Below are 22,257 nucleotides of genomic sequence, written 5' to 3'. Positions count from 1 at the left end.
TGTTCCACTTGATACATTCCGTTTTCATTTTGTTAAGGGCTGAGATCTGCTGTTGATTGACCCTTGCAGGAATAAATAGATTATTCCAAAAAAGTAAATGAAACAATATAACACTGCTACCCCAGACTCTTAGAAAATAAATCCTGCCTCAATTTATATTCAAAGTGTAAAAGAAAAGAATGTATACTCCCTTAGATCAATTTTTTTATCTTCCAAAGGCTTTATCAGCACAGGAAAAAGAGCTCGAGAGAGAAAGAAAATCAGGTTTTATCCGGAAATTATACCATAACCATTTACACCATACGAACATAACAAAATTGAATGCGGTAGTCCAAACCAATATAGGGTTTTTAAAGTTTTTTTAATTATACAATTAAAAACAAAACAAACATAGAAGACAAAAAGACAAGTACATTACAGATAATCCAGTTTACATATTTCCACTTGGTTACTTCTTTGCCTAAATATACATCCATTATCTTTCTTAAAATGAAAACGGAATAAAGAGAAATAAAATTCTATATATCTCCAACTTTGTTGCTAATTCATAACCCTGGCTTTCCTCTTTTCCCACCAGTGATAAACTTTATCCCAGGTTTCAAAATACTCTGTTTCATTTTTCTATTTTAGTTTTCGTAAGTCTGTCCATCTCATTTTGGATGGATACACATCTGTAAAGTTGAGATAAAATTCAGGATATGTATGTTTGAATTATTGCTTGATTTTTGTCCATATTTCTATCATTGCATGTCTCTGATATAATGCCTCTGGAAGTACTGGTGGGTTTTATGTTTTTCTTCGCATAATATGGCCTGCCAACTAATTTGTAAGTCATGATCCTCCAATCTGCGGAGAGGGGCGGCATACAAATCCAATAAATAAATCTTAATAATCTTTCATTTTGTAATTGTATCCAATCACTTATGCAAATCAAAGTAGTAGCCTAATAATATCCACCTCTTTCCTTTGAATCTTGTAATAATTTTAATTTAATCCTTGCTTTTCTTTTTTTGTTATATAAATTTGAGTATAATTTTTTTAAAATTTTGAAAAAAAATTCTTTGTCTAGTTTAATTGGTATACAGTACACTGAAATAAAAATAGTAATTTAGGTAATACATTCATTTTAATTAGCGCAATTCTTTCTATAAAGGAAAGCTGTAGGCTAAACCAACATAGTTTTAGCATTTTTAAAATTCTTTCTGAAAATTCCACTGCTATAGGTCTCTGTCCCAAAGTCAGCCAATAGGTTCCATCAATGAGTCTCAATTTAAATCCTAGATCAACACTTTAATCATTGACTTAGATTGGCTGTATATGATCATTCAGAAGAAGCCAAGTGTTTATTCCTTCAAATTGATTAAAGCACAACATTTTAAATATACAGTGCACAAAAGAGGTGTATTAATTATGTGATGCAGCAGTTGGAGAAAAGTTTTCAAATTGGGTTGACTGCATGCCCAGATGCAATTTAAATGCAAGTAATATGCTTAGAACTTGAAATCAGAGTGAAAGTTGAATTCATAAATCACAACCATGCTCTTTTACAATACAGTATCCAACACTTGCTTAAGTAGAGTTTTCTTGGCTTTACAAAAGTAGAGCGAGCAAGAGAAAGAAAGACGATCAGAGGAAGACCATCAAAATGTTAATTATTTCAGAATTAATATGTAGAGGAAGCAGCTTGTGGTAGAATTTCCTATCATCTTAAGCTTGGTAATTGAAAGATGTCCAGATCTGCTGTAGAGACATTTAAACTCTATTCTCCTTGTGCTATGGTTTTCACTTAAATGCTGTTTCCAAAAGCTCATATATGCTTGGAAGGGAGAAAAATGTAGCATTGGATACAAGAGCCCAGTCTCTGGATGGTGAAGTAATTGATGGTTTTGAAAAGGTTTGCCCTCTTCTCCAGCACTGCTGTCCAGATTCAAATTAGATGTTCCTTTTTTCACATCCTTGCCTGTCTAATTTTTAAGAAAACCTGACTGTGGATCTTCCACATCAAACATATAGTGTGGTTTGTATGAATGGGAGACACTTAATATTTGGAGCCATTTTAAATCACATCCTGTAGCAGCTGTCTTTGTGTGACAAGTCATTAGTATTCATTTTATTAGTGAATAGAGCGGACTTCATATGTTGACCATCTGGGTGTACTTGACATAAAGAATGCTGTTGTCTTCTGCTTCTTCCCCCTCCTTAATTTTTCTGATCTTTGAGTACTGTCTTTATTATGTGATGTGGTGATGCTATATTTTGTATTTCTTGGTGGACCATTAAATTGGATTCTTTAGCTCATTGATGAGGTTTCAATCCCCCCCCAAATAATAATATATGAAAATAATTTAATAACTGATACTTTAAATAATAAATATGTTGGTGAGAAAGACAAAAAAGTTTGAATATTGGACGTTGCAGTACCTGGAGATAGCAGAAGAGAAGAGAAAGAATAGAGAAAATCAGAAAATATAAAGACCGGAAAATAGAAGAACTGTGATAAAAGAAAGCAAAGATAGTACCAATAGAATAGGCCCCCTGAGTGCAATCCCAGAATATATGGACCATGACTTGAATGCCATCAGTATGACAAAACCACCTTCAGTCAATTTAAAAAGGCAGCTATCCACGGAACAGCTTATATCTTGCAATAGTACTTTTACACTTAAAAACAATTTCTGCCTATACCGAGTCATTGAGAAGAACTTGATTGGGGGATAAAAATACCAAACCCAGTTTAACTACCTGAATGACTGTCTGACAAATCATAATAATGGATAGTCCCATCAAACCTTGGTGATCAATATTGAATGTTGTGGGGGACCCTGAGTTAGGTCAACAGTGTTTCTTGGGTACAAATTTCTGAGAATGGAATTGGAATAATTCTTAAGTCATCAGAGATTTCTGTTTGGTGCATTAGGGGAAATTGTTCTTTATACATAGTGATAACCTTAAGTTACTGTCATGATTTCATTGTTTGAGATCCAATTACCATGTGAGCTTGCCTATCTAGTGTTGTGTTTCTCTGGGCCAGCTCCTGCCCCAAGGACTGTAGGGGTGGATGTGGGTGAATCCTCCCAGTGTCAGAGGCCAGTTTTACTGCTGACTGTTTCTGACAGCGAAGCGTCTGAAGCAGATAGTGGAAGAGAAATGGGATCCTCAGAGGGGGTAATGGCAGACAGCTCATTAGGTAGTCGCCCCATGAGTGATTCATCATCGTTATCATCACTGAATTCGGAAGGAGAGACATTTGTTGATGTACACAGCCGCAGGGCAATGTCTAGGAGAGAGCAGCTGCGTAAATAGTACAGGAAATAAGGTAGATCCTCTGTGGCTGGGTGTAATTAGACTAATTAGGTCTGCTGTTAAATAGACAGTGTTCTGGCCTCTGGGTGTGGAAGTTTATCCATTCGGTAAAGGAGGATGTGTATTTTGTATCAGGATTCTACAAGGACTCTCTTTGAACTGTTTCCAGGACTATTGAACTAAATCATAGTCAAGTTTGTGACTTTGCGAACTCTTGAAGGAGAGTGGCTGTGACGTCTTCACAGCTGCTTGCTATCTGCTTTTTGTTTGTTTATTGTTCTTCATGGAACTCAAGGCTGTTGCTTTGAAAGTGAGCATTTTGCCTGACTAAAAGTGTGCTTGGCTCCTATTTTACTTTCGATAAAAACCAGTGTTATTGACTTACATCTGTGTGTGTCTGAATTCTTACCTTTGAACTTAATTGAGGGCTCGTGCTGAGAAGCCCGGCAGAACACCTAGTAGTTTGAAAGCATGCAAATACAAATAGATAAGTAGGTACCACTTTGGTGGGAAGATAACGGCATTCTCTGTGCCTCAGCATAAAGTCATGGGAGCCATATGACCACAATGCACCTTTGAACATGCTTGCTCCCCAGCTAGGAAATGGAAATGAGCACCGTCCTCTAGAGTCAGACACAACTGGATAAGAAAAACCTTTATCTTTTCACTTTTTATAGAACAGCATAAAACAGTGATGGTGAACCTATGGCATGGGTGCCACAGGTAGCACACACAGCCATATTTGCTGGCACATGAGCTGTTGCCCTAGCTCAGCTCCAGCATGCATGTTTGCATGGCCAACTGATTTTTGGCTCACACAGAGGCTCTGGGTAGGCGATTTAGCTTCCAGAGGGCCTTGGGGGGGATGGGGGAAGGCGTTTTTGTCCTTCCCAGGCTCTAGAGTCTGGTGAGGATGTAAAACAAGCCTACCAGACCCACCAGAAGCTGGGAAATGGGCTGTTTCTGGCCTCTGGGGGGGCAGGGAGACTATTTTTGCCATCCCCAGGCATGAAATTATTAATGTGGGCACTCGCGCATGTTGCAATAACACACATGCATGTGCTTTCAGCACCCAAGGGAAAAAACATTCACCATCATTGGCATCATTCAGAGTTTTGTTTAAGTTGCATAAATCATTTAAAAACCAGCTAATAGAGCAGTACATATTTGGAATTGTTTAATCCTTCAGGTTTGATTCAGTGCTTATAGAAACTTATGTTCATGCTTTATGATGGTACAATATTTATGTTTCTTAACTCAGATAAAATATTTTGTATGACTAAACCTTCTCTGATTTCATCTGCTTGCTCACACAGGAACTACCTCTTCAGACTTAGTCTATACAACGTTTCTCTTATTCAGGTATGTTCAGCCTTTTTCTATCATCTATTATACTGATTATAAATTAAAAAACTACATAAGTATATTTTTATAAAAATCAATAAACTATATAATAATGATTATTAGGAATGTGAATTGATATAACATGTTTTGGAAAAATTGGTCTTGTTGATTATTTTTTTTTGTAATGTATTTCAAATGTAACATTTTTGTCATTTATACCCATATGTATTTTACTCTGAGAAGGTAGAGGTGGAGTATGAAAAATGTTCTTGCCCTTTTCTAGCTCAACACTTTAGCTTTGGTCTGTTGACTCACAGAGGGATAGATGGATGACAAGAAAGGACAACATGTTAAAAGCATGGAGGGTTTTGTGATGGATAGCTAGTGCAACCTTAACTAAAACATCGGCAGCTTCCAAAGGAGGTCTTCTCTGTTCTCGTTCATCATTGTTCTGAGCTTTTGTTGGCCCTACTATGAACACAAAATGCTGAAGAGTCAGTTTTGTTAAGTTCCTCAGCTCCTCAACCTGTAAACCTTTCAGAAGGAAATGCTGTTCACAGTATATGTCATATCTGTTGTGCCAGCAAGGACCTAACAAAGCGTAACAAGAATCAGTGGTCTGAAACTTAAGTAAAGTTTGTTCCGACTTTGTTAAAATTATCGCTATAACAACTACAGTTATATAAATAGAGCTAGGTCAATGTCTGTGCTTTTTAATGTCATGAAACTACGTGAGTTACAGTGGTGCATGTGACACATTCTATTGTTTGAGAATTATTGAGGTGATGTGCTTCAAGCAGGTAATCGCAACTCATATTCAAGCTTGTTGGATAGCTCTTGCAAAAGCAAGGCAAAATCAGTATCAGCTTTGGGAGATAATAGATTTGGTTGCTCTATCTTGCTTTAACCAACAGGGAAAGGAGACTGAATTAGAACAAGATGAGAGATGGTTTCTGATAGTCAGCAGAACACTGTAGTAAGATGCAGATGAAGGCAAAGCTACTGTATAATTCCAGGGGAACACAAAAGTACAGCGATACCTTGTCTTACAAACTTAATTGGTTCCGGGACAAGGTTCTTAAGGTGAAAAGTTTGTAAGACGAAACAATGTTTCCCATAGGAATCAATGGAAAACGATTAATGCGTTCAAGCCCAAAATTCACCCCTCTTGCCAGCCGAAGCACCCGTTTTTGCGCTGCTGGGATTCCCCTGAGGCTCCCCTCCCATCTCCGGACCTCTGTGTTTTTGCGATGCTGCGATTTCACTGAGGCTCCCCTCCCTGGGAAACCCCACGTCCGGACTTCTGTTGCCAGAAAAGCGCCTGTTTTTTGCACTGCTGGGATTCCCCTGCAGCATCACAAAAACACGGAAGTCTGGAGGTGGGTTTTCCCATGGAGGGGAGCCTCAGGGGAATCCCAGTAGCGCAAAAACGGGTGCTTCGCTGGCAATGGAAGTCCGGAGGTGGGGCATCCCAGCGGCGGTGGTGGGTTTATAAGGTGAAAATAGTTTGTAAGAAGAGGCAAAAAAATCTTAAACCTCGGGTTTGTATCTCAAAAAGTTTGTATGATGAGGCGTTAGTAAGATGAGGTATCACTATATTGTGAAAATTGAAATATTTATCATTGTTTTTTGCTTACTTGAACTGATTCTTAAATAAGGATACAGATTTCAGCAATGTTACCCATATACGGTATTTTCCACAAAATAATACCCTGTCGTATATTTTTTTTGAACCCTGAAATAAGCCCTTGGCCTTCTTGGGCTTATTATCAGGGGCTGTCATATTTTGGGGAAAACAGGGTAGTTAAGAGTTTTCTGTCACAAATTCTGTCAAGTTTGTTGTGTGTTCATATATAAATAAAACATGTGACACCCACACACACGTAATAGTGAAGTTTCTTTAGTTAATTTCAGAAGAATCACCATTCTACCTCTGATTTAAAATATTTATTTCATATAAAGGCATTCATTGAATAATTAAATCCTTAATTCAGGAAAAAATATTTATCTTTAGCTAAATGATAGAAACAGTTCTTATATTTCTCTTGGTTACAATTATCAATAGCAGAGGTACTTGCATGTATGTTCCATGAAAGTTTGACTTATTGCTAGCAGATCTTCCTCATAATTCATTCAAAGAAAAGTAGGAGTTGCTATTATCTAACTATAAACTTGGCGACCTGGGATTTCTTGTATTATAATTGAGGCCTCAAAACATTGCATGTAATCCTCCAATATTTTCTGTATCGCTTTTGGTTTCTAATATGGAAGAATGGAAGGGTTTTAAGTAGTGATGGGCGAACCCAATGGTGTTCGGGTTCGGCAAGTTCAGACGAACTTTACGCAAAATTCAGCCGAACCCAAACCGAACCCAAACCCGAATGGGGAATCCCACCAAGAGATTCCGAGGGTGGAGCTTTGACGTCACATATTTATTTATTTATTTATTTATTACTTAGATTTGTATGCCGCCCCTCTCCGAAGACTCGGGGCGGCTCACAACATGTAAAAAACAAATCATAAGCAATCAGATAAATTTAAAATATTTAAATATTTAAAAAACCCCATATGCTAACAGTCACACACACAGACATACCATGCATAAATTAAACGTGCCCAGGGGGAGATGTTTCAGTTCCCCCATGCCTGACGACAAAGGTGGGTTTTAAGGAGTTTACGGAAGGCAGGAAGAGTAGGGGCAGTCCTAATCTCCGGGGGGAGTTGGTTCCAGAGGGCCGGGGCCGCCACAGAGAAGGCTCTTCCCCTGGGGCCCGCCAACCGACATTGTTTAGTTGACGGGACCCGGAGAAGGCCCACTCTGTGGGACCTAATCGGTCGCTGGGATTCGTGCGGCAGGAGGCGGTCTCGGAGATATTCTGGTCCGATGCCATGAAGGGCTTTAAAGGTCATAACCAACACTTTGAATTGTGACCGGAAATTGATCGGCAACCAATGCAGACTGCGGAGTGATGGTGAAACATGGGCATACCTAGGTAGGCCCATGACTGCTCTCGCAGCTGCATTTTGCACGATCTGAAGTTTCCGAACACTTTTCAAAGGTAGCCCCATGTAGAGAGCATTACAGTAGTCGAACCTCGAGGTGATGAGGGCATGAGTGACTGTGAGCAATGAGTCCCGGTCCAGATAGGGCCGCAACTGGTGCACCAGGCGAACCTGGGCAAACGCCCCCCTCGCCACAGCTGAAAGATGTTGTTCTAATGTGAGCTGTGGATCGAGGAGGACGCCCAAGTTGCGGACCCTCTCCGAGGGGGTCAATAATTCCCCCCCCAGGGTGATGGACGGACAGATGGGATTGTCCTTGGGAGGCAGAACCCACAGCCACTCCGTCTTATCCGGGTTGAGCTTGAGTCTGTTGACACCCATCCAGGCCCCAACAGCCTCCAGGCACCGGCACATCACTTCCACCGCTTCGTTGACTGGGCATGGGGTGGAGATGTAAAGCTGGGTATCATCCGCATATTGATGATACCTCACCCCATGTCCTTGGATGATCTCGCCCAGCGGTTTCATGTAGATGTTGAATAGCAGGGGGGAGAGGACCGACCCCTGAGGTACCCCACAAGGGAGAAACCTAGGAGTCGACCTCTGGCCCCCCACTAACACCGACTGCGACCGGCCAGAGAGGTAGGAAGAGAACCACTGTAGGACAGTGCCTCCCACTCCCAACCCCTCCAGCCGGTGCAGAAGGATACCATGGTCGATGGTATCGAAAGCCGCTGAGAGGTCGAGGAGCACCAGGACAGAGGATAAACCCCTGTCCCGGGCCCGCCAGAGATCATCCATCAACGCGACCAAAGCGGTTTCCGTGCTGTAACCGGCCCTGAAACCCGACTGCTGGGGACCTAGATAATCGGCTTCTTCCAAGGACCGCTGGAGCTGGAGTGCCACCACCTTCTCGACAACCTTCCCCATAAAGGGAAGGTTGGAGACTGGACGATAGTTGTTAAGTACGGCTGGGTCCAGGGAGGGCTTCTTGAGGAGGGGGCGCACAAGCGCTTCTTTATAGAGTGATGGAAAAACTCCCCTCCCCAAGGAAGCGTTGGTAATCTCCTGGGCCCAGCTCCGTGTCACCTCCCTGCTGGCCGAAACCAACCAGGAGGGACACGGATCCAGTAAACAGGTGGCGGAACTCACAGCTCCAATGGCCTTGTCCACTTCATCAGGTGTCACCAGATCAAACTCTTCCCAGACAGGTGGACAAGTACGTGCCCCAGTCACCTCGACTGACTCGTTGTCAGTCGACTCTGTTTTACAATTGGAGTCGAGGTCGGCCCGGATCTGAGCGACTTTATCAGCGAAAAACGTGTTAAACTCCTCGGCACTACTCTGCAAGGGCTCCCCAACTCCCCCCTGGTTAAGAAGGGAGCGGGTCACCCTAAACAGAGCGGCCGGGCGGGATTCCGCTGATGCAATCAAGGCGGCATGGTACGCGCATCTTGCCGCCTTGAGCGCCACTTTGTAAGTCTTAATAAAAGCTCTTACAAGTGTTCGATCGGATTCAGACCTACTCTTCCTCCATCGCTTCTCTAGACGTCTCTTTTGGCGTTTCAACTCCCGGAGCTCCTCGTTGAACCATGGGGCTCTACGGGGTCTAGCGCCATGGAGAGGTCGCAAAGGCGCAATCCGGTCAAGAGCCCCCGCTGCAGCCCTGTTCCAGGCCTCCGCGAGAGACTCCGCCGAACTGTGGACGAGTGCCTCTGGAATAACCCCAAGCGCCGTCTGAAAGCCCTCTGGGTCCATCAGGCGCCTGGGGCGGAACATCTTCATTGGTTCCGCCTCCCTGCGGGGGAGGATTGGAGCCAGGAAGTCAAGCCGTAGTAGGAAATGGTCTGACCATGACAAAGGCAACACTTCTAAGCCCCTTAGTCTCAGACCATTACTCAATTGCTCGGAAAGGAATACCATGTCAGGTGCGTGCCCTCCCTCGTGAGTCGGACCCTGAACTACTTGAGTCAGGTCCACGGCTGTCATGGTGGCCATGAACTCCTGTGCCACCCCAGAGGTTTCGCCGAGTGACGGCAGATTGAAGTCCCCCAAGACAATAAGTCTGGGGAATTCTACCGCCAACCCGGCTACCTCCTCGAGTAGCACAGGCAGGGCTTTTGACACGCAGCTGGGAGGCAGGTACGTGAGGAATAAGCCCACCTGAACTCCTAAGTCCAACTTCATCAAGAGAGACTCGCAACCCGCTATTTCCGGAGCAATGAGTCTACGCAGGCAAAGGCTCTCCCTGGCTACAATAGCCACTCCTCCCCCCCTCCCCTGGGGTCGCGGTTGATGCCATATCTGAAACCCGGCTGGGCAAATTTCAGAGAGAGGAACACCTCCCTCCGGGCCCAGCCAGGTTTCAGTAATACATGCCAGGTCGGCCTCCTCATCCAGGATCAAATCCCGGATGAGGAGAGCTTTATTAACCACCGACCTGGCATTCAACAGCAGCAACCTGAGCCCAGGGCCAGAGTTACACTCATCCCCAGTACCCAAGATTGGGCTCACAGAGCCAGAACAGGGGACCGTTATTAAGCAACGGTCCCTCGTTCCCCTGGAACGGCTAACTCTGTGGCCCCCGCCATATCTGCCTCTCCCCAGCAACACTGGAATATTCCGACCCTCTGCCACCCCAGAGATCGGTGCCCCTCCCTCTCCCGTCTCCCGGGCGTCAGGTGGGCCAAATCTATCATTCACACTACTATCAATCAACTCATCCATACTATAACCCCCCCCACCCCCACCCACCCAGTCATACCAGTCATTCCATTCATACCCATAAGTATACGTACCCCAGTCACTCATTATATAAAACCCCAATTATGTTAAAAACAATTAAATTGATAGCAATATAAAAATAGCAATTAAAAACAATATTAATATTAAAACACTATTAAAAAACTGAATAAAAATAACAATAAAAATACAGAGAATACAAACATAGGTAATAATGAATAGTTCAATTCGCTTAGGAAATCCGGTCAGCAGCAACTAATAAAGTGCTAAAGTTCTCAAAGTGCCAAGTTTCCCAAAGTGTCAAGTTTTTCAAGTGCCAAGTTTTTCAAAGTGCCAAGTTCCTCAAAAGTGTCAATTTTCTCAAAATGCCAAGTTCTCAGGGGCAGAGGTTATTCAAAAATCAGGGATCATTCATCATCTCTCTCTCTCCCCCCCTTCCAGGATAGGGAGGGGGGCGTCCATGTCTGTAAAACTCTCCCACCACCAGACCTTGATCTACCAGTCCTCCTCCCTTGGTCTCCTTTCAATCTCCTCTCTCCTATTGCAATGGTCGGTCCTCCGTCCGCCAGGTCTTCTCCAGCGCCGAGCGCACCCACCTCACAGCTGCTCGGCGTCTCGGTCTGCCTGGCTGTCAAGTTCGCTCGCTCCACAGCGGCCGCCATCTTCCGAGCCCCAGCTGATCGAGGCTCCCAGTTCTCAACTCTCCCACAGCAAAACCAAGGAGGGGACGCCACACAGGAACCGGACACCGAGACAAGGAACTTCCAACTCACTAAACATGCACACAGGCGTTCAAACCAATTCAAAATCACCTATATTATTGTTGTTATCACCGTAGTCCAGCGGAGCAGCGGCATCCCTCCTTCATTCCCACTGCTCCGCCGGAACCGGAAAAGGGAAAGAAAAACCGCCAGCAGCCCCCTCCGGTCCTCAGCTGAGCAGGAGTCCTTGGGAGACGCCCAGGTCGCAGCGGCTCTCACCCGCCCCCACGCTGAGCGTTTTTAGATGGTCCTCGGCGTTTCTGGCGTCTTGGGAGGTTTTAAATAGCCGCCAGCAGCCCCCTCCGGTCCTCAGCTGGGCAGGAGTCCTTGGGAGACGCCCAGGTCGCAGCGGCTCTCACCCGCCCCCACGCTGAGCGTTTTTAGATGGTCCTCGGCGTTTCTGGCGTCTTGGGAGGTTTTAAATAGCCGCCAGCAGCCCCCTCCGGTCCTCAGCTGGGCAGGAGTCCTTGGGAGACGCCCAGGTCGCAGCGGCTCTCACCCGCCCCCACGCTGAGCGTTTTTAGATGGTCCTCGGCGTTTCTGGCGACTTGGGAGGTTTTAAATAGCCGCCAGCAGCCCCCTCCGGTCCTCAGCTGGGCAGGAGTCCTTGGGAGACGCCCAGGTCGCAGCGGCTCTCACCCGCCCCCACGCTGAGCGTTTTTAGATGGTCCTCGGCGTTTCTGGCGTCTTGGGAGGTTTTAAATAGCCGCCAGCAGCCCCCTCCGGTCCTCAGCTGGGCAGGAGTCCTTGGGAGACGCCCAGGTCGCAGCGGCTCTCACCCGCCCCCACGCTGAGCGTTTTTAGATGGTCCTCGGCGTTTCTGGCGTCTTGGGAGGTTTTAAATAGCCGCCAGCAGCCCCCTCCGGTCCTCAGCTGAGCAGGAGTCCTTGGGAGACGCCCAGGTCGCAGCGGCTCTCACCCGCCCCCACGCTGAGCGTTTTTAGATGGTCCTCGGCGTTTCTGGCGTCTTGGGAGGTTTTAAATAGCCGCCAGCAGCCCCCTCCGGTCCTCAGCTGGGCAGGAGTCCTTGGGAGACGCCCAGGTCGCAGCGGCTCTCACCCGCCCCCACGCTGAGCGTTTTTAGATGGTGCTAAGAACGCCATGGAATCCAGGAAGTGATCACCTTGGCGTCCTTAGCAACCTGCTGGTGACGTCAAGGCTCCACCCCCGAAATCTCTTTGTGGGAGGGATTCCCCAGCTCCTTCAAAGGGAGGTCTTCACGTAAAAATAAATATTGTTTTTTTTACAAAAAAGGAGACCGCAGCAGCGCTGCAAGCAAAGGGCGGTCCTTTCACATAAAAATAAACATGTTTATTTTTATGTGAAAGGACCGCCCTTTTCTTGCAGCGCCGCTGCGGTGTCCTTTCATGTAAAAATAACAGGAATCCAGGAAGTTATCACCTTGGCGTCATTAGCAACCTGCCGGTGACATCAAAGCTCCGAATGACGAACGCGACCCCGAACTTTGCCCGAAGTTTCAAAAAATTCCGGGTCCGTGTTCAGCATACCGAACACAGCAAAATTCGGTATGGGCCCGAATTATGTGGGTTCGGTTCACCCATTACTAGTTTTAAGCACATGTAGAACAATCTTAACAACTTTACTTTATTTCATTTTATTAATTACATTTATAACCTGTCCTGTGTCCAAAATTTCCAGGCAATAAACATCTATTTTCTTTCCTTGGTTTATTTTTCTCATACTTACTTCGTTGGGTAGAACTATCAAAATGTTATAAATAGTCCACCTTCCTGTATGCTAGTGGTTTTCAAAACTGTTTGACCCAATTAGTCCTTTTCTCAATTTCAAATATTGAAAAACAAAAACCACAGTGATATTATGGGAAGTTATGCCCCGATAACTGTACAGGTTTTTTTTCCATTTCTACCACATACTCCTTTTAGAGAAAAGGGGAATTTCCATATATTTATACAGTGTATATCTGGTGCAAGCAACCAGAACTACTCATATTTTATCTTTTTGGACTGTCTGTCTTCCTTTGAAAAATGGCAAATATAAACATTTACTTCTCTGAACATACTGTAAGTTAGAGTGTCTCTTTATTCTCCCCAACAGGGGCCCCCTCCCCTTCAGCCAGGACACTGAATATCCTGTGTATTTTTTATTTACCCTGGCTACCAGGAGGTACCTGTTTTGTTCTTAGAGACAATAATTGGGTCAAAATCATCCAAGGAACACCCATGGTTTAAAATCCTTGTGTCCCTAATTTTCATTCTAACCTTTAAAACCTAAAACACTCTGTACTTGATTTAATATATTAAATCAAAGCTTATCTTTCTTCTATGCTAGTGGCCCCCAATCTTTTGGGCACCAGAGACTGGTTCCGTGGAGAACCATGCCCTCTCCAGTCTCCGCAGTCTGGAGAGGGCATGGTTTTGCATGTTGCCTACATCACTTGGATGGGGCTTTTGCTGGCATGCCATGGATCAGTACAGGTCCATGGACCAGGAGTTGGGGGGCCCTGTTCTATGCTCATTATTTTTTGGTTCTATATACAGTTTCCAGCATGGTATAGCATGATATAGCATGGTCAAAGGGGGCTCATGGCCAGAAAAATCTTATGCTCTTAAATCTTGCTTGTGTGTGTGTGTGAAATTCAGTTTATAACATCATCGGTGATGGAAGATCCTTTTTGTAATTCTTAAGGGGAAGAGATTGATGGCAATCCAATTGTTGTTGGAATACAATATACATTAATCTGAACTTTTGATAAGGTGTTTCTGGGGGGTAATAAAAATAAATAAAGGATCACAATGGCAATCACAATGGCAATTCACAACTACATTTGTGAAAGGGGCAGTATCTTTTTTATTTATTTATTTTTAAATTTAAACTACCTTCCCCCATCTGGATTCCAATATTCACTATCTGTGATTCAGGTTGATTTTGGCCCCAAGAAACCATTGAAGTCTTACAGCATTGCTTAATACTCTATTTGTCTAGAACTAATGAAGAGTATTAAAAGAAAGCAGATGAATTTCATCTTTTTTTAAAAAAAATTGTTTTATTAAAATTGTTAATTTAAAGTGTATTTAATATGAATACCATATGATTTAAAATACACTTTTATTGAAGTTTCTGTTTTTTTCTGCTAGATTATCCTAGTTTTTCTTGTGTATTTAAAAAAGCCTTGTTTTCAGGGCACTCCCAATACTGTAAGTTGAAGTTTTGTTTGTTCTCGTTCTCTCTCTCTGAAAAAAAAACCGTAAAGAGAAATAAAGCAGTTTCAAGCACACAGCTGTCAAAGTAAGTATTTTGAAATATAGCTGCTATCTATCAGAAACGATGTTAAAGCTGGGCCTGAGAGATCCTGTTTTTTCTCCTTTAATCAGAAAGCTAACATTTTCTGCTATTTAGCATATGATAGCCATTCATCATACTTGCTGTATTTATTTATCCGCTCTGTCATTGGGGGGGAGGGGAGGAACCTCATACCTTTGAACAAAGAAGCACTGTTATTTTCCACAGAATGTTCCTTTTTCCTTCTAGACAACAGTCAGGATTGTGGCTGCTGTGGAATTTCCAGCATTCTGTGATGCGGGTGTTAATTTTTTATCTCACGAAAAAGTCACTGCCAAACGTATTTGCTTTTTATTTTATTTTTTTTAACCGTAGGATATCTCGTGACTTTCAGATTAGCTCCTACTCTTCCATATTGATGGGAATATGTATACCATACACCTCAAAATCCTAACAGGAAAATTAATCACATCCTGCACACTTTTTCTTCAGTGTGCTGAGGCTTTTAAGGGGGTTCAAACCTAATCCTTTGCATTCATACAAAAAGGCATTTTACTGTAGGCTCCACAATTAAGAGATTAGTGGAAAGAGTACTTTGAAAAACAACATCCTCCTAGCATGTTGTTTTTAATGATAAAATTAGAATTGACTTAGTAATGTGTGTTTTTAATGTGTATAAAACTGAGCTCGTGAGACTCCAATTGATAGTCCTCAGTGATATATGTAAAGAGAGGTTCTCTGGTACATAATAATGTTTTTTTTAATTTCTGCACATCAGCCCACATCCTCTTGGTTCTTGATGATCATCTATTGGGTGGGAGGGGCTGAAGCATGGGGTGGGTACAATCTACTCACTCTCTTATGACATCTTTCTTTTTCCTTCTGACATCCTCTTCTCTCTCTCTCTCTCTTTTTCTCCTTTCTTTCTCATCCCCATACATGCTGAGGGAAGGATCGATCACACCTGCAAAAGTCCCTTCCAAAAGGATTTTGAAATTAGGCTGAGAAATAGTAAGTCTGATTGATTTCAGAAAGGTTCGATCTCTTGTAAATGTGCTCGGGATTCAGCAGCCATGACGTTGTTTGAAAAAGATGCAGCTGCTTGAAGGAACTGTAGACTAATACTACATCCATACCACATTCATCTGTGCATGTTTATTCATTCGTCCGTTCGTTCATTCACTTGCTCACTTCATTCATTTACTTACTCTCATTCATTCATTCATTCATTCATTCATTCATTCAATAAATTTGCATAGGTGCCGAATCAAAATGTAACTCTGGGTACCTAGTATTAAATACAACAAATTTCATAATGATGGAAAACAAATATGTCTATATGTCTTTTTGGCCATGCATATTTGATCAAAAAACAATTGGCACAATAAAATGCATTCTTGGAGACCCTTTCAGGTTTGAATTTGAAGCACCCTGTCCTGCCTTCTCAGAAATACCACCTGAGGAAGAGGAAGGAGTATTTAGTATGTTTAACATATCGAGTTGTTTATAAAAGAAATAAAGGCAAATAAATATAAACAATCTTTGCAAGGCTAAACTTCATGTACCAAGATAGAGGGTTTTTTAAAAAAAAAATATGGAAACCTCACAATAACAATATTTTTGACAGTAGATCACACGGTGTATTTGGTAAGGTTCCAAAAGCATATGTATTCATGGCGGGCAAATTTTCTTTTTTATAATCAGTAAAATTCCTTTTAAATGTTGATTTCATACCATACTTATTGAAAGCTGTCATGCAAAACAAAAATAAGCTTTATGCTATAATAAATAAAAACTTTGCGGTCTCTTATCCTCTTTAATAAGAAATGCTTGGTCTCATACTTTGTTCACGTGCCCCACTAAGTTTGCATCGTTTCTTGCCAACTTTGGCCATTGACATCTTCCAAATAATAGGGTGACCTATGCTGGTTTAGAAGCATTCTCTGTTTGCCTTGCTTTGGTTTTAATTTGCCTGTTTTGGTTTAATTCAGTGACTATGGGGGTTTGTTAAAATTAAGTCAAGAAGCGACACTGAATATCATCTCTAGCTAGTTTCCTTGTAACCTTCAAGGTGCATTTTACTTCCCAAACAAACCTGACAGTCCTAATACCAGGTGATCAAGCAAATTGTCATATTGCCTAAGGAAAAAGAGTAGAACTCAGTTGCTGAGAGGAATAAGGTGATGGTGACTAGGAAGGTCAGTCAGTAGAAAAAAGTACCTGTGTATCAAAGCTTTTGTTATGAAAAACCAAAGAGTGATTAATGGCCTAACTAATTTGGCTTCATTTATTACACATTCGTTTGGAGACAGGTCATGAAGTGCTTTAAGGGGGGAAAAAACCCCCTATCTTATGGCATTTTCCCCCCAGAAAAGAATGATATTTTGAACATAAGCAATTACCTGAGACATAGCCACGCTTCTTTCTATGTCACAGTGAGTGATGATGCATAATTCCTTATCTAGAACACATATTTCTGTTTTTCCCCTTTGGCAATTATTTATTTATTTTCCCGGCTTGGTTGTATTTCCCCATCGTACCTTGAATTTTATACAAGCAAATCTTCACTCAAAGTCACTATTCCATTATCACTAAAAGAATTGTACCAGAGTCACTCTGGGAGTGAGATAGGTGGTATCTCAACTTGATAAATAAAATATAATAAGAAATCATACCATGTTTTCGTATATATTTAATTGGCTAGGTAAAATAAAAATATCCACTGCTGTATTATCAGCAGGAGCGTATTTGATCTGGTGAATGCTGAAGGTCACATATTTAGCAGATGTCCTATGTAAATGATTTTATCGTTTTCTCTACTTCCATTAACAAAATGCAAATGATTTTGAATTGCACTGCTTTCTGAACCATTTTTGTACTCTTTGCCATCCACTACCATTACCCCAGCCAGACCATAGTATATTTGACAATGGAAGAAGGGAAAAGTAGCTTAAGAATCAGGCAGAAATGGAAAAAAAACAAAACAAAAAACCAGGGAACATACTATCATATGTGGTGGACCTGTACATACGCCCAAAAATTCTGGACACAAATTAAAAAAATAATGGACCAAGTCATATTGACAAAGATCATAACTAAACCAGAGCTATTTCTGCTGGGCATCTTTAGACAGAAATTAAGTAAAGAAGACAGATACCTCACTATCCAAATACTAACGGCCGCCAGACTAACATATGCACAACATTGGAAAAAAGAAGATATACCGACAAACCTAACCATCATTGGTAAAATTATGGAATGTGCCGAATTAACAAAATTAACAATGGAAATTCAAAACAAAAATGATTCAGAGTTCTACAAGGCCTGGGAGAAATGGTTCAGATGGCTATCCAACTCTAAAGATGACAAAGCGAAAAATAATTAAAATTGTTTAATATAAACCAAAATAAAGATATGTATAACCAAAAATTGGATCAAAAATAATTTAATCCCTGTCTGAATTCAACTCATTTGATAGTTATTAGAAATCTATTAATATTACAACCTTCCAGCAGACGTGGTAGATAAATCCACAGTAACTGAATTTAAACATGCCTGGGATAAACATATATCCATCCTAAGATAAAATACAGAAAATAGTATAAGGGCAGACTAGATGGACCATGAGGTCTTTTTCTGCCGTCAGACTTCTATGTTTCTATGTTTCTAACCTATGATTAAATCTCGTTAACAAAAACAATAAATATAACCCACCTAAGTCGTCACAATTCAAACGCCTGCTTGCTTGCAGGCACTACTTCTCATCTTGTTATCTCTCTCTTCTTTTTCTCTTCTCTCTCTCTCTTTTTTCCCCTTTCTCTCCTCCTTTTCTCCCTCTCTACCCTTTCTTTTCCCATATTACTGTTGGATTATTAAGAATCAGGCAGAAATAACAAGAGTCAGTAAATCTGATTTATCCCATTTTCTTGTGAGTGAAAAATATATAAAACCTCTTTTGACTCTTAGGGATTTCATGGATGTGGTCACCTAATTTTCTTGGCAATAATACAGAAGCTGTTCACCTTTTCCCTTCTTCCGGGATATTTCTTTGACTTTCTTGGGATTTCCTGATGGACTTGCCCTGGTGGACATTTGAAATAAGCCAAATGTCTACTTTACCTTGTTGTGAATGAGAAGTGAGAGTGATGATAAACTTCGCAGCCCTTGCTAGACACCACTAATTTTTCTTACACTTTTTCCTGATGCAAGAGGTTTAAATCATTTAAAGGGCTTACTTAGTCTCATTCCTGCTACATTTTACAGACTATTTTTATTTGGTGAGCAAAAGGATTAGCTCTACTTTGTCAAAAGGATTTGTTTGAAGCAGTGCTAAAAAGCAATTATGAGATACATAGGTTTGGATCCTCAGAGCTTTGTGGCATCAGTAAGCCTCATTTATCTTATCCTAGTGGGACCTGAACTTGCACAAATGCACATCTGAAATGCCAGTAGCATGGCCACACAAATCCATTACTTATCATTATTAGACATTTTCTTCTGTCTAGGACCTTGCCATCCACTGAATTGAAATAGTTATGTCTACTGTGAATTTCATTTAAATAACACTGAAAATGTCATAGACTGTCCTTATTCGCCCAAAGCCTATTTTGTTCCCTGGAGATTTGAGCTCAGTCTTTTCTTTTAATTACGCTAAGAGGTATCTATCCAATGTCAAATTCTAGTTATAGAAGGTTATACAGCTTACTAGATAGTAATATGTGACATGTGTAAAGAAAACTCAAATTCAACTAAACCTGAGAATCTGAAATGTTATGATTTCTGGATTGTTTGTTGTTGTTGTTTTGCCCCAGTTGTGATTTTAAAAACATTATTCTTTTGTTAAATTAAGCTAACATGAGAGTTGCCCTTTAGTGATTCTGTAGTACAGTATACAGTTGGACTTATGCCTTACTGGGCATTCAGTAACAATAAATTCTGCACCAAATAGAAAGCTAGATATGTAAGACAGAATTGAGCTAAAATCCCTCAGTACTGTTTCAAAGAATCAGTCTTCCATCCTTGCTAAATTATATTTCAGCATGACCTTTAAAGCTATATGTTATAGGCATCTTGTTGGAAATACAGTGTGAAATTACAGCGATCTGATATTGGTTGGTTTTTTTGAAAAACATACATCTGAAAACTAAAAAAAAATGAATCAGTTTGTCAGACACCTACAACTCAATGTCTGTCCTTTGTGTTTGTATTTTTGTGTACACCCCCAAAATTAACTGTTAACACAGCAACATTTTTATTTTAGTTGCACTAAACATAAATTTTAGATATATAACAAATTTGCCATATTACACAGAATAATAACAGCCTTTTAATATATCCTCCATATTACAGTGATCCCCCGCTCGTTGCGAGGGTTCCGTTCCAGGACCCCCCGCAACGAGCGGGTTTTCGCGAAGTAGCGCTGTGGAAGTAAAAACACCATCTGCGCATGTGCAGATGGTGTTTTAAACTTCCGCAGCGCTAGCGAGGAGCCGAAGATTGGGGGGCGGCGCGGCTCTTTTAAAACATCGCCGCCGACATTGGGGGCTCGCTAGCACCCCCCCGAACCCCCAACCCGGGTTTGGGGGGGTGCTAGCAAGCCCCCCATGTCAGCGGCGATGTTTTAAAAGAGCCGCGCCGCCCCCAATCTTCGGCTCCTCAGCGGCGAGCGAGCTAGCGAAGCCAAGCCGGCAGCAATGTCGCCGCCGCTGCAGCCAACGCGCGCTACGATCTTCCGGGCCAGCCAGGCTCAGCGGATCAAGCCCGGCTCCTCTCGGCCCAGCATCCCGGGCCCAGCGGCTGCCTTCCGTGACTGAGCCTGGCTGGCACGGAAGATCGTAGCGCGCGTTGGCTGCAGCGGCGGCGACATTGCTGCCGGCTTGGCTTCGCTCGCCGCGCCACCCCCCAATCTTCGGCTCCTCAGCGGGGAGCGAGCGAAGCCAAGCCGGCAGCAATGTTGCCGCCGCCGCAGCCAACGCGCGCTACGATCTTCCGGGCCAGCCAGTCTCAGTCACGGAAGGCAGCTGCTTGGCCCGGGATGCTGGGCCGAAAGGAGCCGGGCTTGAAGATCGCAGCGCGCGTTGGCTGCGGTGGCGAGGGCTTGCGATGGAGGGTGGAGGAAGCGGCCATGGGAGGGCGAGCTGCCTCAGGGAGGAGGATCGGGCGGGACCAGGTGGGGGCTGGAATTTCTCCGCCAGGGCGAAGGGCGGGCGAGCGGGTGCTGGGGAGGGCTTCTCGCCCTCCCGCCAGCAAGAGGGGGAGCGAACGGTGTGGGCAGGCGAAGGGCGGGCGAGCGGCAGCGAGGAGTTTGCGTGGGCGGTGGGGAAACTCCTCGCTGATGCCAGCAAGAGGGGGAAGACCCAGGGAAGCCGCCCAGCAGCTGATCTCCCGGTTGCCATCTACGCATGCGTGCCCATAGAAAAAAAGGGCACGCATGCGTAGATGGTATTTTGACTTCCGGGTTGAAAAATCGCGAATTACCCTGTTCGCAATGGTCGGGGACGCAATAACCGGGGGATCACTGTATTGTGATCACAAATTTTTCATTCCAGTCATATACAAGATGTAACTTATCAATAGATACTAAGTAAAAGGAGAAGATTAAAGTTCCAGTTGTGTATTATACATAGTGTTTTGCTTCTTTGTCAATCGATCAGGTAAAAGGCTTGCTCTCAATAGTTTAATAGATGTTTTAATAATGCACTTGCTTTTTTTAACATTCAGAACTTTTTTATTTATTATCTCTCTATTTATTAGCTTTGATAACATGTAATATTATTGCAGAGCTACATAGTATATTTTGTTCTATAAGTGAAGCTGTTTTTCCACATAAACTGGCTGATTCAGTGTATATTATATAAATGTATTTTATAGTACTTTATGCAGAAGGAAGTACCACTGAACTCACTGGGCCTTATTACAAGGAAATATATAGGATTGCTATAGCCTGAACTAAACCAGTGGTTCTTTTAAGTTTGTCTCTTAAGCTCAGAGTTAAGTTCCAGCATGAAAATAATAACAATTTGTTGTTTTTTAAGAAAGAGGACATACAAATATTTACTGGTGAACTTTTACTATGGACAGTTGGCTTAGTTAACTTTGTGAAAGTGAAAATGGATCAAGAAATGAGAGATTCACTCCAGTTGGGGTTGGCATTAATTTCCATTTGTACGGATCTAGGCACAAAAGCTCACTCAAACCCTTTGGTTTGAAGAATCTCATATCTTTGCAAGGTATAAAACAAATTACAAGATCCCAGCTTTGTTGACACTAAATACTGTTAATCCTTCTCCTTTAAAAATTATTTTCAAGTGACTATCTCACTTTGCAAGCATATATAGTACTCAAAAATGTAGCATAAATGTTCTCTGCAGATTGAATGATCAAGTGGGTTCTTAATATCATGTAATTAATTCTACCAGTTAGTATTCTGTTACCATTGTTTTCATATTAAAATAATATCAGGTAATATCAGTACTTTCTTATTTGAAATATTTGACCAATAAATGTTGCGCAGGATAAGCTTTTGTAGACTGTAGTTATGATTTCTAGTGGTGTGGCTTATTTATCCATGAAGAGGGAAGTAGATGGTAATCAGGTATATCTACTGCATATGGGATAATGTTCATTATGAAATAGTCATAAAGCATTACTAAAAATGTTACCAGTAGAGGAAAAGCCCGCTTCTTTGTTCATCCCCCTAATTAATAGAATCAAGCTTCCCATTTTAGTTCCACAGATCCATGCTGTTATTTTGCTTGAAATTCCTTATTAGGAGATATGAGAAATGTTCCTCTTAAGAGATTCTGAAAGTTGTCCGTTCTAATGACAAATGTGTATCTGTTAA

At 42.3% G+C, this 22,257-nt stretch overlaps 1 protein-coding gene across 2 annotated transcripts in view; it reads left to right on the top strand.

Moving 5' to 3' along the window:
• SEMA5B (semaphorin 5B) overlaps positions 1–22,257 on the top strand; it is a 622,390-nt gene that overhangs the window by 412,398 nt on the left and 187,735 nt on the right. For both annotated transcript variants that reach the window (XM_070730236.1, XM_070730229.1), the window contains one exon: positions 4,620–4,665. In XM_070730236.1, coding sequence (XP_070586337.1) covers positions 4,620–4,665 — 46 coding nt within the window. The remainder of the gene's footprint in view (positions 1–4,619; positions 4,666–22,257) is intronic.

The sequence above is a fragment of the Erythrolamprus reginae genome, chromosome 1 (genome assembly GCF_031021105.1).
Source record: "Erythrolamprus reginae isolate rEryReg1 chromosome 1, rEryReg1.hap1, whole genome shotgun sequence".
Taxonomy (NCBI): domain Eukaryota; kingdom Metazoa; phylum Chordata; class Lepidosauria; order Squamata; family Dipsadidae; genus Erythrolamprus; species Erythrolamprus reginae.
The sequence above is the reverse complement of the archived record's forward strand: the minus strand, read 5'-3'. Positions and strand labels throughout refer to the sequence as shown.